The following is a 13,586-nucleotide window of genomic DNA, read 5'->3' as shown; positions in this document are numbered from 1 at the left end:
TCCCCTGTATGCACAGACACTCTTAGTATCCCTAAAATAAATAAATATTTTTAAGAAGGTTACAGTTTTCTTAGATACTGTATAAACCAGAGGATTGGAATATAAAGTATGTAGAATGGTAATGGAATGATGTGTGATTTAATTTTCTTTTGCTCTGTTGGTGTTATGCAATAGTTATATTGTTTCCCTTAATTTAGAAATTAGTTTAAGGGGGAAATAAATCCAGAGCTGAGAATAAGCTGTTCTAGAGATTGATTTTTGTGGTCATATTGCAGGCTTGGCAGGGTGGGGAGAAAGCATTGATAAATCTCATTACAGAAGGAGTGCCTATTATTGATTTATTGTGCTTTGATTTCCCCTCTTGGCTCTAGGAATTGAGGAAACTCAATTGGGAAAACGAGGGTACCTAACACCCACCAGTGCCCGAGAACATCTTACTGCACTTTGGAAGAACGAAGGTGCTATACCAACCCAGAGAAATCGAAATGAATCTCATTTCAATCAATGGACTCATTTATCCTGCCTTATTATTTAATGTTTTCAGAGTTGTGGTAATTGTAGATGTCTCCCGAATTTAGTTCATAGGTTTGGGGCTAGTTTCTGAGTACATTGTCAAGAAATAGGCAAGAACCATGAACTTGACAACTATTGTAACAAAACCTGGTCATTAAATGACAGCTATGGGTGGGCCTCGCTTAATATAGTTTGACATCTTTCCAGAAGGTACAGTGTAACTCACCTTATTTTAAATACTCATAAATAATTTTTTTAGAAAAGAATTCTAAGGCAGTTCCTCCTATGACCCAAAAAATGAACTCTAACGTGTCTTTTTTTAAATTAAGATATTTCCATGTTTTAATTCCCTACAAAAAGGAAAGTCTTCCATTCCTCTTGCATGTATAACAAAAGCTAGGCAGTATATTCAAGCCCTCATGTCACCACCCTCTGAGAGTGCTTTCGTTCTGGAACACTGAATGCAGCTGCTGTGTAATGATAAGCACTTAAAAATGAAAATGTTGCTGAAGGGATAAGTGATGTCAGGGAAAAAAAGCACTCAAGTTAGTGTGATCATTTCTGTGGCAGGCCCTACCACTTCTATTCATTCTCTCTGTAGCTTTTTTTTTTTTTTTTTTTTTAAGTTCACTAGAAACTTAAAATAGAGCTTTGAGCCACAAAAACGATCTCTTCTTAGTAGTGTCTACATGGAGAGTTTTGTTTTATTTTTAAGAAGGCTAAGTTTTTTTTTTCCATATTTCAGATACATTTTTTATAGATGCAAAAGCTCTGTGTGTGTGTTTGTGTGTGTAAGTCTAATCGTCCAGGAGAGTGATGAGAAACAAGGGGAGGTTTTCATTCCCCATCCTTGTCCATCTCGCCCTTGGGCTAATAAGTAGAGGGGGCCCCTACACGGTACCCATCCTTAAACCACCATCTCACCTGTGTGCAGGTTCTCATGCAAAGACTATTTTTAGAAAGGAAAATGTGATTTTACTCTACATATTGTCTCATATTCTGTCCCTCCCCCCCCAGTGGAATTTTTGTGGTCATTCATCCCTGCCCTACCACATAAATGTAAATGATCATTTTGGTTTATTTCAAATACAGGATTCTTTCTGAATTACCTTTTTTCTGGACTAGAAGATGTTGACATGGAGTCTAGATTCAATCCCAGTGTGTTCTTTTTGGATTTCCTGGTGGTGCCACCCTCAAGGTAATGCCCTTTAATTGAGTTTATTTCACCTGGAAAAAGTGTATTGAACAATAGAATAATGACCTCTGGGAGAGGCTTGAAGGGCCTAGCACCCTGAAAAGTAAAACAGCAGTTCCACACCCAGGTTGCAGGTGGTTGGGAGTATTTGTCCTGACAGTAGTAGCAATATTTGTTGGTTTTTGAGTGTGGTGGGTTGTGAGTGGCTTATACCAGGGATGAGCAAGAGGCTGAAGAACATGACCCTTCTTTCCTCACACTAAACAGTCCCTGATTCCATGTGTCCCCCTACAGGTATCGCCCTGTCAATCGACTGGGGGACCAGATGTTTACCAATGGCCAGACAGTGAACTTGCAGGCTGTCATGAAGGACATGGTTCTGATCCGGAAACTTCTAGCATTGATGGCCCAAGAACAGGAGCTGCCATGTGAGGTGTCAGGACCTGCCAAGGATGAGGTCAGGGCTGCCTTGAAGCTGATGTCATCAGCATATCTGCTTAGTTCTAATGCCTGCAGTGCAGATGCAAAACACTGGCAGTGCAGGGAGATGCTGGTTGTGTATGAGCTATCATTTGAGGGAACCTAAGTAATGTTGGGGGAAAGCATGATATGAGCATGGAAGGATCTGTGTTCTTTGTTGAGTTGCTTTAATTTCGTGAGCCGATCTCCACTGTAAAATGTGTATGGTTAATGGTAAGATTTTACATATAGGTTGTTCTGGGCCATCTGCCCTCATTGGCAGTGACTGGCAGCTCTAGAAAGAAGAGTCTGCATCCTGTGGGCTCTAAGAATGTCCCTTTTGGGTTACGGTACCAGAGCCTGAGCCATCCAGCTCTGTTTTTGGCTTATTAAGATTTCTAGCATTGGATTCAGGAGAGCATTATTGTCAATTCTAGGGATTTCCCAGAATAGGACTATCATGCTTGAGGCCTCTGCTTCCCCCTCAGTAAATGATAGAGCTGGATTCAGTTTTCCTGTTTCAGCCGACTTTCCAAGCTACTTCAGTGTGCCAAGTCTTCAGTGGGCATAAAGATGAATCAGGCACTCAGAAAAGTTGCTGAGATGACTCGGGTCCTTCCCAGCTCTGAGATGCTCTCTGGATGGAAGCAAGAAGGGCAGTCTCAGCCTTAAGTGGACAGGGCTCTCAGGCTCCCTTCCAGCTGCTGGCAACAATTCTTCTGAGTCAGGCCCATCACCAGGTGGCGCCACTCTCTGCCTGGACACATGTGCTGTGGGTTACTCATACTTAGCTCTGAACTATCCTTGGTCTTGCTTAAGTTTTCTGATCTGTCAGGGTAGGTGTGCTTTCAGAAACCTTCAGTCTAAGATAAATGTGCCATCTGCAGGCCCTGGTCCAGTTTGGGTGGAAGGCCAGAGGATAGCCAGGACCCTTGACCAGAGCTGAGAACTTTTATTTTGATGCCCTTTGAAAATAGAGCCGCCCTTTGTTAAGAAAGAAAGGAAGGAAGGAAAAAGAAAAAAAAGCCAAGTGTCTGCAGAAATAAACAATATCTTCTCTGATTCTTAAGGTCCTTGCTACCTGAAGTCATAGTGCCTTCTTTCTTTGTGATTAACAGGATATGTTCTTATTTATTTCCCCATAAGCTCCCCACATACCATTCCTATGGTAGCCCTCTCATAGAGAGAGAGACACAGAGAGAGAGAGGCAGAGACACAGGCAGAGGGAGAAGCAGGCCCCATGCAGGGAGCCTGATGCGGGACTTGATCCCAGGACTCCAGGACCACAACCTGGGCCAAAGGCAGGTGCTAAACCACTGAGCCACCCAGATATCCCCTCATAAGTGCTTTCAGTGAAACAAGCTACCATGTTGGAGAAGCCCACAAGGCACATAATTGCAGGTGGCCTCTGACCAGTAGCCTCCTAGGAACTGAGGTCCCCAGCCCAGCAGCATTTGGAGAGTTGCACCCCACCAACAACCATGTGAGCTTAGAGGTGGATCCTTCCTCAGTTGAACCTTCGGATGAGACACTAGCTCTGGTGGATTCCTTCATTGCAACCTAGGAGAGACTCTGAAGCAGAGAACCTGGTTGAACTGTACCCATATTCCTAACTTACAGAAACTGTGAGATAAACCAACTCTGTGATGGTTTAAAAAAACAAAAAACTTGCTTATAAACTTGAGTGCATTTTACTATGAGAAAAAGGCTGGTATACAGCCCATTATACATTGGGTCTGATGTTTTGTTGATACAAACTGACAAGATTGATTTATTAGCACTTTTGCCGATGATCTGTTGGGTTCAAAAGACATAAAGGTAAACTCCAGAGCTCATCATTTGTCAGAGCGAGAGTAAGAAAGAAAAGCAAAACCCAGCTTGGCCTTTTTGAGGTTTTTCCATCATGCCTGTTTTCTTGGTCATGTCTTGCCAGGAAAAAGACTCCTCGATTGCTCTGGACCGATCCTTTTTGAGCATGCTTCCAGGCCAGTCCCTCACAGACAAACTTTACAACATTTGGATTCGTCTCCAGAGCCACGTCAATATTGTGTTTGATAGTGAGATGGACAAATTAATGATGGAGAAGTACCCTGGCATTAGACAGGTGAGAAGTACATTGGATCCCCAATGCTAGCTGAAGGGGTTAAATAATAAATGTACATGTATTGAAACAAATAATAAGTATACTTGACTTTTTCTTTTTTTTTTAACGTTGCTTTCTGTGGACTTTTTCCCTCCTAAAGATCCTGGAGAAAAAGGATGGTTTATTCCGAAAGCATATGATGGGAAAGCGAGTGGACTACGCCGCCCGCTCAGTCATCTGCCCAGACATGTACATTAACACCAACGAGATTGGAATTCCCATGGTATGTGGGGAGGGGCTTCACTGGCTACTGTCGGGTGGCTGGAGGGGATGTTGAAGGCTGGGGAGGTATGCAGCCGACTGTGATGGCTTGAGTGGGGACAGCTTCTGCTTCTTCCTGAACAAGCTATTTGGAGGGGACATGAGGCTGTATAATGGTGCTGCTTTCACTCCTTGTCAAATCTCCATACACCCACCAACAAGGAAGACCCACGTCCTGGGCAACCAGGGAGCCATCCAAAGGGTGTTCCACATCTCCACATGTATGTCTTCCCCCTGCCTCTCAGAGCCTAGTCTCTACATCTTCCCAGTCAAATTGATCTCATGACAGAAATGAGGAAGAGGCCAAAGGGGATTTCCACTCCAGGCACTTGCCTGGCGTTAGCAATCAGGAATGTGTGCCCATAGTTGCCAAGCACAGGAAGGGGAGAGAGCCCCCCAGGGAGGGCTGTGTGCGTGTCATCCATCCTCCCGTTTCCTTCGGGGTAAGCGGTTTGCCCCATCCACCCATTAGTGTTTCCTCAGGGAGCCAGCCTCCTCTCACTTCCCCACCCATTCAAGCTATGTTGCTCATTAGCAGCGCTTTAATTGGCTTCCTCCTTAATGGGCCTTGAGGTCAGTAATATGAAGATGGTTTAATTCCCTTTGTGGAGAGTCTCAGTTCCTCGCACACTGCCCCCTCAGCTGCTCTCAGGGGAATGCTGGTAATGAGCGGAGCTCAAGTGTTCTGATGGCCTCCTGCATGCTCACTGCCTCATCTCTCTTAGGCACCCTTGGCTCCCTAGGCAAGGACACACGGGTGAGAAGACAGGAGTCAGAGAAGGCTAAGTCCTGTCCCCACCAGCTCCTAGAACCATAGGTCTTTCCATCCAGAAGCTGGGTCAGATGGCAGGGAAAGGCATTGTGAAGCCCAGTGGAGACTTTCCTGAGTCTGAGACCCTGGGAGAAGGGGCCCATTTATTGTTCGTTGCTTTCTTTGGACGGAAGACATGGGCTACCCCTATAGGCTTTGGTCTCATAATGCCTTAGAGCATCCCAGCTTTGAGAGAGACCTTTAGTGCTTCCTCTTTCTACCTTCAGGGGTACCAAGCCTCCCTTTCTTGGTTCTGGGTTCATTTTATAATGCCTTCTCCTAAGGAAGACTCTGAAGTTATCCATCTGCCCACCTCTGGCCTGTTCCAGGTCTCAGGGCCATGGTGGCCAGAGGGTGAGGGGGTGGGGGTGGTGTTACAGGATGGCTGTGAGGAACTGACTATGGAGACTATCTCTTGGTCCCTTGTGGCACACACTTCCCATAGAGCACTGTGGAGGAGAGGACCTGAAATAAGTTTGGGGAATAAGCTAGAGGTTAGCAGTGAACCAGACAGACTACAGTGTCCCCTGAGAAACTTTCATTCCAGTGGTGAAGATGAATAAATAAATACCTAGGAGCATAAACATTCTGCCAGGCAGTGGTCAGTGCATTGGCTAAAGTGGAACAGGTGATAGGGAAAGGGAGCGCCTGCTGGCTGGGGTTGCAGATAAGGCCCTTCTCAGTGTCATCCAGGCAGAGACCTAGATAAAGAACCTGGACAGAATCCAACCAGGTTCTTTATGTAGGACTCCTCAGAGGCTCTGATATAGTTAAGTGCATTTGGAAACATCAGAGGGTTTATGATATTCAGCAGCTTATAAACTCACTTAACCAGAGAACTCATTTTTCTTGGAGTATATTGCAGGTCTAGCATTAAGTGGAACACTGCATTTTCTCATGTATTAAGAGACCAAATCAGTTTCATTTCAAGCTCCACCTTGATTGTAGTGGCAGCTAAAACTGCTGGGTAGAGGCTCCAATACCATGTCTGGGCTCAGCTCAGGGCAAAGGCCATGATCACTTAGTGATGTCTGCTAAAGTGGAGGGGGCTGTGGTATGGTACTTAAGAGCAGGTATTGGCACTTCTCTCAATCTAGTATCCCATTCCACGTTCCCTTTGGGGACTACGAATTGATCAGTGTGTGAGGAAATGATAAAATTTTAGAATGGGTTAAAAAATTCTAATGGGGATCTCTGGGTGGCGAAGCGGTTTAACGCCTGCCTTTGGCCCAGGGCGCGATCCTGGAGACCCGTGATCAAATCCCACGTCGGTCTCCTGGCGCATGGAGCCTGCTTCTCCCTCTGCCTGTGTCTCTGCCTCTCTCTTTCTCTCTCTCTCTCTCTTTGACTATCATAAATAAATTTAAAAAATTAAAAAAACATTCTAATGTATCAACCAGAACACGCAGATTATTCTCTTCAGACAGACAGCTAGGAAAGGAGGCCCAATCTATTCCCTTAAGGCTTCAAGGCTAGAAAAATGCCTCTGTGGAGAAGATAGGATGTTGCTTACTCCCTAAAGGACCGTTGTGGCAAAGCATCTCCTTGTCTTGGGGAAGAAGTCACACAGCCTGTTGAGTCAGATTTTGAATTGGTACCATCTTTTCTGCCTACGCTGAATTTTCATACCCACTCCATTTCCAGGTGTTTGCCACAAAACTGACCTATCCTCAGCCAGTTACCCCCTGGAATGTTCAGGAACTGAGGCAAGCAGTCATCAATGGCCCCAACGTGCACCCGGGAGCCTCCATGGTCATCAATGAAGATGGCAGCCGCACAGCTTTGAGTGCTATCGACCTGACACAGCGGGAAGCCGTGGCCAAACAGCTCCTGACACCAGCCACGGGGGCACCTAAGCCCCAGGGGACAAAAATCGTGAGTTGTGGGCAGATTTGCTCAGCGGCTTGGCCAGCACCTATCCAACTCCCTTGTGACTGCAAATCATGAGTAGCTGACACAGGAATCTAGGAGCTGTTCTGCCTCCCCCTATGTGTGCGTATTACTTAGGGGCTTCACGGTGCTTACTTGCTCTCCCCAGCTGGAGCTGGAGTTCCTAGGATCTTGACACCATGATTAAAGCTTCATTTGGCTGTCCCATGTCATGCAGCACAGTGCTGGGCACACATCCAAGGCTCGAGAAATGCCCTCTAATAATAACTCAGTTGTGGTCCGGAAGCAAGCGAATTTGCTGTCCTTAACCAGGGCGACTCAGAGTGTCCTCAGATCAGCAGAGGCAGTAGCATCCCTAGAGCTGGTGAGAAATGCACATTCGCCCTCTCCTCCCCACCTCCACAAAAGGGATTAGAATCTCTGGGGATGAGGCCCAGGAATCTGCATTTTAACAAGCACTTTAGAGGGTTCCTCTACATGCTAATTTTGAGAACTGCCCTAAAGGAAGGAAATGTCCTGTGTGATATGTCCCTAATAACTGATAACCCCTGGATTCCATCTGATGCTTCATTTTCTGACAGTTGCTCATGGCTGCCCATGGTACAGTGTTAAAGGTTCCTAAGGCTTACTTGGGCTCCACCAGAAAGAACACATGATTGATTAGCTGGGGGCATGAAGTCAGTGGGTGACATCATTTGTGTCCTGTTAAAAATAGCCATTTCTACTGGGGGGGGAGCATAACAAGTGACCCTAACCAGGCAGTAGTGGCACAAGTTGTTGAGATGTCAAAAAGTATACGTTTAAAAAAACAAAACAAAACGAAACCTTAGTTTGGGTTTGCCCAGGATGACTGTCAAACAGGTGAAGGTGATCTCTAGGTTCCCCTTTCTTGGGGCCAAGTCCTATTTTTTATTCACCAGCAGAAACCCTTGACCAGACTCAAAGATATCTCAAAAAATCCATAAGATGGATTCTTATTCAGGTTTAGTTTTTGTGCCTGGTGTTTTGGAAGGAGCTTTGTTACAGATGGTGGAGAATTCAAGGTGTATTTCACGTAACTTAATGGTGAAGCAAGATAAACATGAAGCTGTCTTCATATCAGCTCAAGCCAAACGTGCCAAAGTCTCATGGTCAGAAAATGTGAGGAGAGCAGAGTGGGGTCAGGCTGTACAGAGGACCCACTGCTCTCTCCACTGCACTTTGCCAGTCATCGCAGACAAAGTCCCACTACTCTGGAGTTCACAATGGGTGGGGGCACCACCAGGGAACGTGTGGCACCATGGCTCTGGTGTGGTGGATACAGTAGGAAATTGGCAATGGAGGCCTGTGGCTTTATGTGCTTCATGTTCAGAAAGAAAGGCGGCTGAGAGGAATATGCAGGGTGGAAGGGCAGGGAGGGCCTGGCGTCATCGGAAGGCAGGTGAGGGCCAGCCAGAGGGCTACAGGGAATGCACATGGCCCTGTGAAGTGAGGTGATGGTGGGGAATCTAAAGGCCCATCTCCTGTGAAAGGTGGGTATGTGGGACTTAAATAAAGGGCCATAGAGTTAGAAGATTTTCAGAGTGTTAACCTCTGAGCACAAAGTACAGTGTGGGAGCAGGAGGAAGGCAGGGTGGACCGGGGAAACTGAGGGAGCAGAGATTGAAGGGCCGGGCCACCTCGTTTGGCATCTGCATCTGTTTCCCACGTGTTCATATGGCTCCTCCAGATCAAAACCAGCCCCTGGGTATCTTCGGCTCTCCCAAGGGCACTTGTTAGATGCTCCGGAAGTTAAATATGATGATTGAGAAGAATGAGGAAACCACGGGAAGGCGCATCTGATTTATCCAAATGAAGGTCACTTGTGACGCAGGAGAGCAGTTTGAACAGTGGGAGGACCCAGGCTTCAGAGCTCTTGTGAGGCAGCGAAGCCAGCAGCTAAGAGCATTTGAGAGCTAAGTAGAAGGATACCAGATTTCTGACGTGACAGGAATGTGAGGATGAGGCAAACGCATGGAGAACTTACACGGCTTTAGCTATGTCTGTAGGGTCAGAGGTGAGCGGGTATCCAGAGCTGAGGAAAGGGAAGGTTGGCCTGCTGCCACATGCTGCTCAGTTCCTGGGAAGTGACTGAAAGGAGTTCTGAGCAGTGGCTAGGTTGAATGGGGTTGGCCTGGTCACTAGTCTTTCAACTTAGATTCCAGAGTCCCTGCTTCCTCTTCTAGCCTCACTTCTCAGCTTACCCTCCACACTCCTGCTGGCTACTACCCCCACCATCACCACCACCACTGGCAATGCAGAGTCCTTCCCCTTTGGGCCTCGCATGTGTGCCCCCTCCTGGATCACTTTGCTCCCCACCCCCATCCCCCAGCCTCCCTGGCAACTCTTTCTAATCCTCCCGGTCTCGACATCGAAGCCCTCATCCTCTTGGGACGGGGTCTGTAAACTTCTCCGGCGAAGGACTAGATAGTAAATATTTTAGGCTGTGTAAACCATACAGTCTCTTTGCAGCTGGCCAAACATGCCTTTTAGTGTCAGAGCCGCCATAGGCAGTACACAAATGAATGGGTCTGGCCATGCTCCCAGAAAACTTTTTACAAAAGCAAGTGTCCTGCTTATGTGCCATAGTTTGCCACCCTTTAAACTTGTATGAAGTCCATCCCCCATTGTGTTCCCACTACACCCTCATCCCTCTCCACCTCTTGTTCTCATTGTGTTGTGTTGTCACCACGTGTGTACCCATTCATCCATCCTCCCTCCAATTCCTAAATACCGTGAAAGTGTGGGCAGGGTGTTCTGCTCACCACTGTCCTCACACCCAGTGTCTAGGAGGTACTCAGGAAACCCCTGTGGAGTAGGTGGATCCAGGCTGAGATGTGGGAGGCTCTGAGGTAGGAGGGCCCTCGTTAGACCTGATAACCCAGGGGCAGAGATGGGAACAGATTATGAAGGAAAAGTCCTTACATCAGGACCTGGGGACTCAAGATGATTATTTTTATTTTCCAAGATCTTAATAGCACTACACACACTGCTTACTTATGTAATCACATACACATGTACTTCTAATTTTTTGGCATTTTTAAAAGTTAATGGGTCACATGTAGATCGGGACCAGGCTCAGAGGCTGGGGGATGTGACCAGGAAGGAGAGAGCCAGGTCCACAAAAGGAGGAGAAGGGAAAGGATGACTGACAGGAGCCATTTCCCCTGGGAGGTGTGAAACCTCTGTCCCTTCCTCTGGGCCTTGTAAGTCAGGAGGAGGTGGCCAGGACAGCTGAGTCTCATTTCCCAGCGCAGCAGCCTGCCAGAAGCCGCTCTTTGGCTCTGAGTCGCCTCTGAAAACTCTGACCCGGGCACTGGGGCATGCTAATTTTCACTGCAGTATTTATTTAGAGACAAGAGAAAGGAAAGGCCTCAGGTTTGGGTTGGCGAGGGGAGCTCCCTATGCTCCAGGACTTCTGTTTGGATTGGCCAGCGCCTGCCAGACTGGCCTGCGTGCCTTCCCAGCTGTGGGGTTTGCTTATGCTGGAGGATGTCTTGAATTTACAAGACTCAAATCAGAGGCCCATCCTGGGGTTTTGGGCCTGGGCCACAGGTCTGGGCAGTTTCTCCCTGGAGAGGCTAAAGAAATAAGACTTTGAAGGTCAGCTCAGGCTCTGTGACGTGCCCTGGGCAGACCCTCATGGGAATCCGCAGGAGTTTGGGTCTCCTTGGAAACATGGATGTGGGGGCAGAGAGGGGAAGGTTTGAATTCCTTGGAGAACAGAAAGACTGCCTCCTTGCTAAGTGCTTTTAGGACTGCCTTTTAGAATTTCAGGGTTTTGCTCCCTGCTTGTCTGATGTGGAGGAAACTCTCAGCTCGGCTGAAAATTTGCAGTGGGCTGGTGGGTGGGGAGGGTCTTTTGTTTACTTCTAGCCTGTCTCTGTACCCACATTTCCGGTTCAGCTTCATAAATATGGATAACACAAGAAGAGACTAGACTTGGAGTAAGTAATGTGTTACCCCCAGCCTGCTGCCTGCTGTGATTTAGGGGTACTTGAGGGGCAGGGGTCTGACCCAGTCTCCATATGCTGCAGAACAGTTGGCATAAACTCCTTCATGCATTCACTTCTTGAAATAGCATTTATGTCCATCATTTAGGATGACCAGTAGTTGATCTAAGGGGAGATGAAGGGCAGCATGAGGCTTAATGAGCCCTCCACTGAAGTCGGCTTTGTAGGCAGTAGCATTCTCTCAGGAGGACGTGACCAATGGTGTGGCAGTAAGGGGGGAACATGTGAACGGTGGCTATCTCTAAGGAGTAAGGTTACTTGTGTTTATTCTGTTCTCTAAGTTTGTCTGTATTTTCTACTTCTTCTCCCACAATGAGCATATCACTTGGGCAGTAGTTCTTGCTTTCCTTAAAAATAGTGGAAGATCTTAAAATAAAAAAAAAAAAAAGTATGGAAATGATCCATGCTCATCATCACAGGAACTAAGATGGGTGGTGGTAAAGGTGTACTCTGTGCCTTACTCCTTTCCCACTTGCCCTGGCCCCTGTGGAGTCGGTGGTAACAGCTAGGTAAGGATCCAAGAAGCCTTTTCCCCCGTTTATATAAATGCATACAGAATTAAGTTGGGTTTTAAATTGCGTCCTCCTGTCACCTTAGATGACATATGGATTTTTTTTTAATTGAAATACATTAGTCCCATCACTTCCGGACTAGCATAGATTTATTTCAGCTTTTTTCATCATTGCATAATATTCCATGTATACCCGTGCTGCTTCTGTGGGGCAGTTCGAGTTACTCCAGATTTTTCCACTGTAAACACAGCTGCTTCAACATACGTGTTTATATGACTTTACATTGGTGCTTTTTTTCCTTGTGAAACACCAAAAGGAAATGAGTTTTAAATGTTCTTAAATCTACTGTCAGATTGCTTTCCCGAAAGACTATGGCAATTTAAATTTATTACTGTTTTAAGTGCAAAAGAATGTTTTCGGAAAACATTGAACTGGGAATCAGAACCCTGTGTTCCAGTCCTGACTCTACCTTTTGAGGTTGGGTGAAGTGGTTCTAAACATGGGATTCACTTTTAGAATAACGTACTCCCATGTGACCGCGGCAGAGGGGGATGCCAGAGGTCTGTCAGGTCCTTTCAAGCCCGGGGTGTCACAGTTATGTGCAGGTGTGCTGTCCTCAGATGCATCCATTTTCTTTCCCTAGACCAATTGCCAGAGGAATCCAAGACTCTGGAAAGGCCATGCCTCTCTGAAGAAGACAGAGACTACTGAAAGGGGCCTGGAGCCTCATCTGTGTGTGTCTCTGAGCCCAGAGCCAGGATCAGGGCTATGCTGAGCTACTAGCTATTTCTCAGAGATTTCTAGGGTTTCACTCCAGACTAAAAATTCCCCTTTGATCCGGATGAGTAAAACACAAGATGGACAGAAGCCACACACATACCGGGCTGAGGTGAGCCCAGGGAATAGTAGTGATGATGCTAAAGTTATCCCTACACCCCCTTTTCTCCACTCTTCCCCCCAGGTGTGCAGGCATGTGAAGAATGGGGACATCCTCCTGCTGAACCGGCAGCCCACCCTACACAGACCCTCTATCCAGGCACACCACGCCCGCATCCTGCCTGAAGAGAAAGTCCTGCGGCTCCACTATGCCAACTGCAAGGCATATAACGCTGATTTTGATGGAGACGAGATGAATGCCCACTTCCCCCAGAGTGAACTGGGCCGGGCTGAGGCCTATGTCCTGGCCTGCACAGATCAGCAGTACCTTGTTCCCAAGGTAAGTCTGACCTTGAGGCTGTTGTATGGTCATCGCTGGTACAACTTGACACTTTAGGTCTGGGCTCTTGCCAGCTCCTAGGATCAGTCATCTGCCACCCAGGGCAGCAGGCAGTGGCCAGGGGCTCCAGGCACCCAGCACTTCAGCCTCTTGCACACCAGCACTCTATTGTGGCTCATGCTGGATCAACTGTTTGAGTTTAACTCTCATTCTCTTCTCTGCCCATTTCAGCCAGTGCTGGATTAGTGAAGGTGCTAAATGTAGGAAGAAGGGATTAAAGGTCCACTGAGGACCCTTGGAAGTTAGAATCATAATTTTACTAACTTGAAAATGGACTTTTTGTCTTTTCGCGTAAATAACAGTCAAGACTGTCATTATGGCAGCGGTAAAAGCAGTAAAACCACCTATTGAGCACTCCCTGTGCAGCAGGCACTGCGGTAAGCTATTGGCAGACATTCTCTTATTTCGTCCTCACAATAGCCTTTTGAAATAGATGGCGATTTTCAGATGAGGAAACACGAATGAGTGGCTTTCCAGGCAGGACTTGTACTCAGC

At 46.9% G+C, this 13,586-nt stretch overlaps 1 protein-coding gene across 2 annotated transcripts in view; it reads left to right on the top strand.

The window, feature by feature from the left end:
* POLR1A (RNA polymerase I subunit A) overlaps nucleotides 1-13,586 on the top strand; it is a 69,756-nt gene that overhangs the window by 14,618 nt on the left and 41,552 nt on the right. For both annotated transcript variants that reach the window (XM_072770079.1, XM_072770080.1), the window contains 7 exons: nucleotides 372-458; nucleotides 1,606-1,711; nucleotides 2,003-2,165; nucleotides 4,101-4,271; nucleotides 4,411-4,533; nucleotides 7,027-7,257; nucleotides 12,777-13,031. In XM_072770079.1, coding sequence (XP_072626180.1) covers nucleotides 372-458; nucleotides 1,606-1,711; nucleotides 2,003-2,165; nucleotides 4,101-4,271; nucleotides 4,411-4,533; nucleotides 7,027-7,257; nucleotides 12,777-13,031 — 1,136 coding nt within the window. The remainder of the gene's footprint in view (nucleotides 1-371; nucleotides 459-1,605; nucleotides 1,712-2,002; nucleotides 2,166-4,100; nucleotides 4,272-4,410; nucleotides 4,534-7,026; nucleotides 7,258-12,776; nucleotides 13,032-13,586) is intronic.

Source organism: Canis lupus, chromosome 12, assembly GCF_048164855.1.
Source record: "Canis lupus baileyi chromosome 12, mCanLup2.hap1, whole genome shotgun sequence".
Taxonomy (NCBI): domain Eukaryota; kingdom Metazoa; phylum Chordata; class Mammalia; order Carnivora; family Canidae; genus Canis; species Canis lupus.
This window is presented reverse-complemented; position numbering and strand designations above follow the sequence as displayed.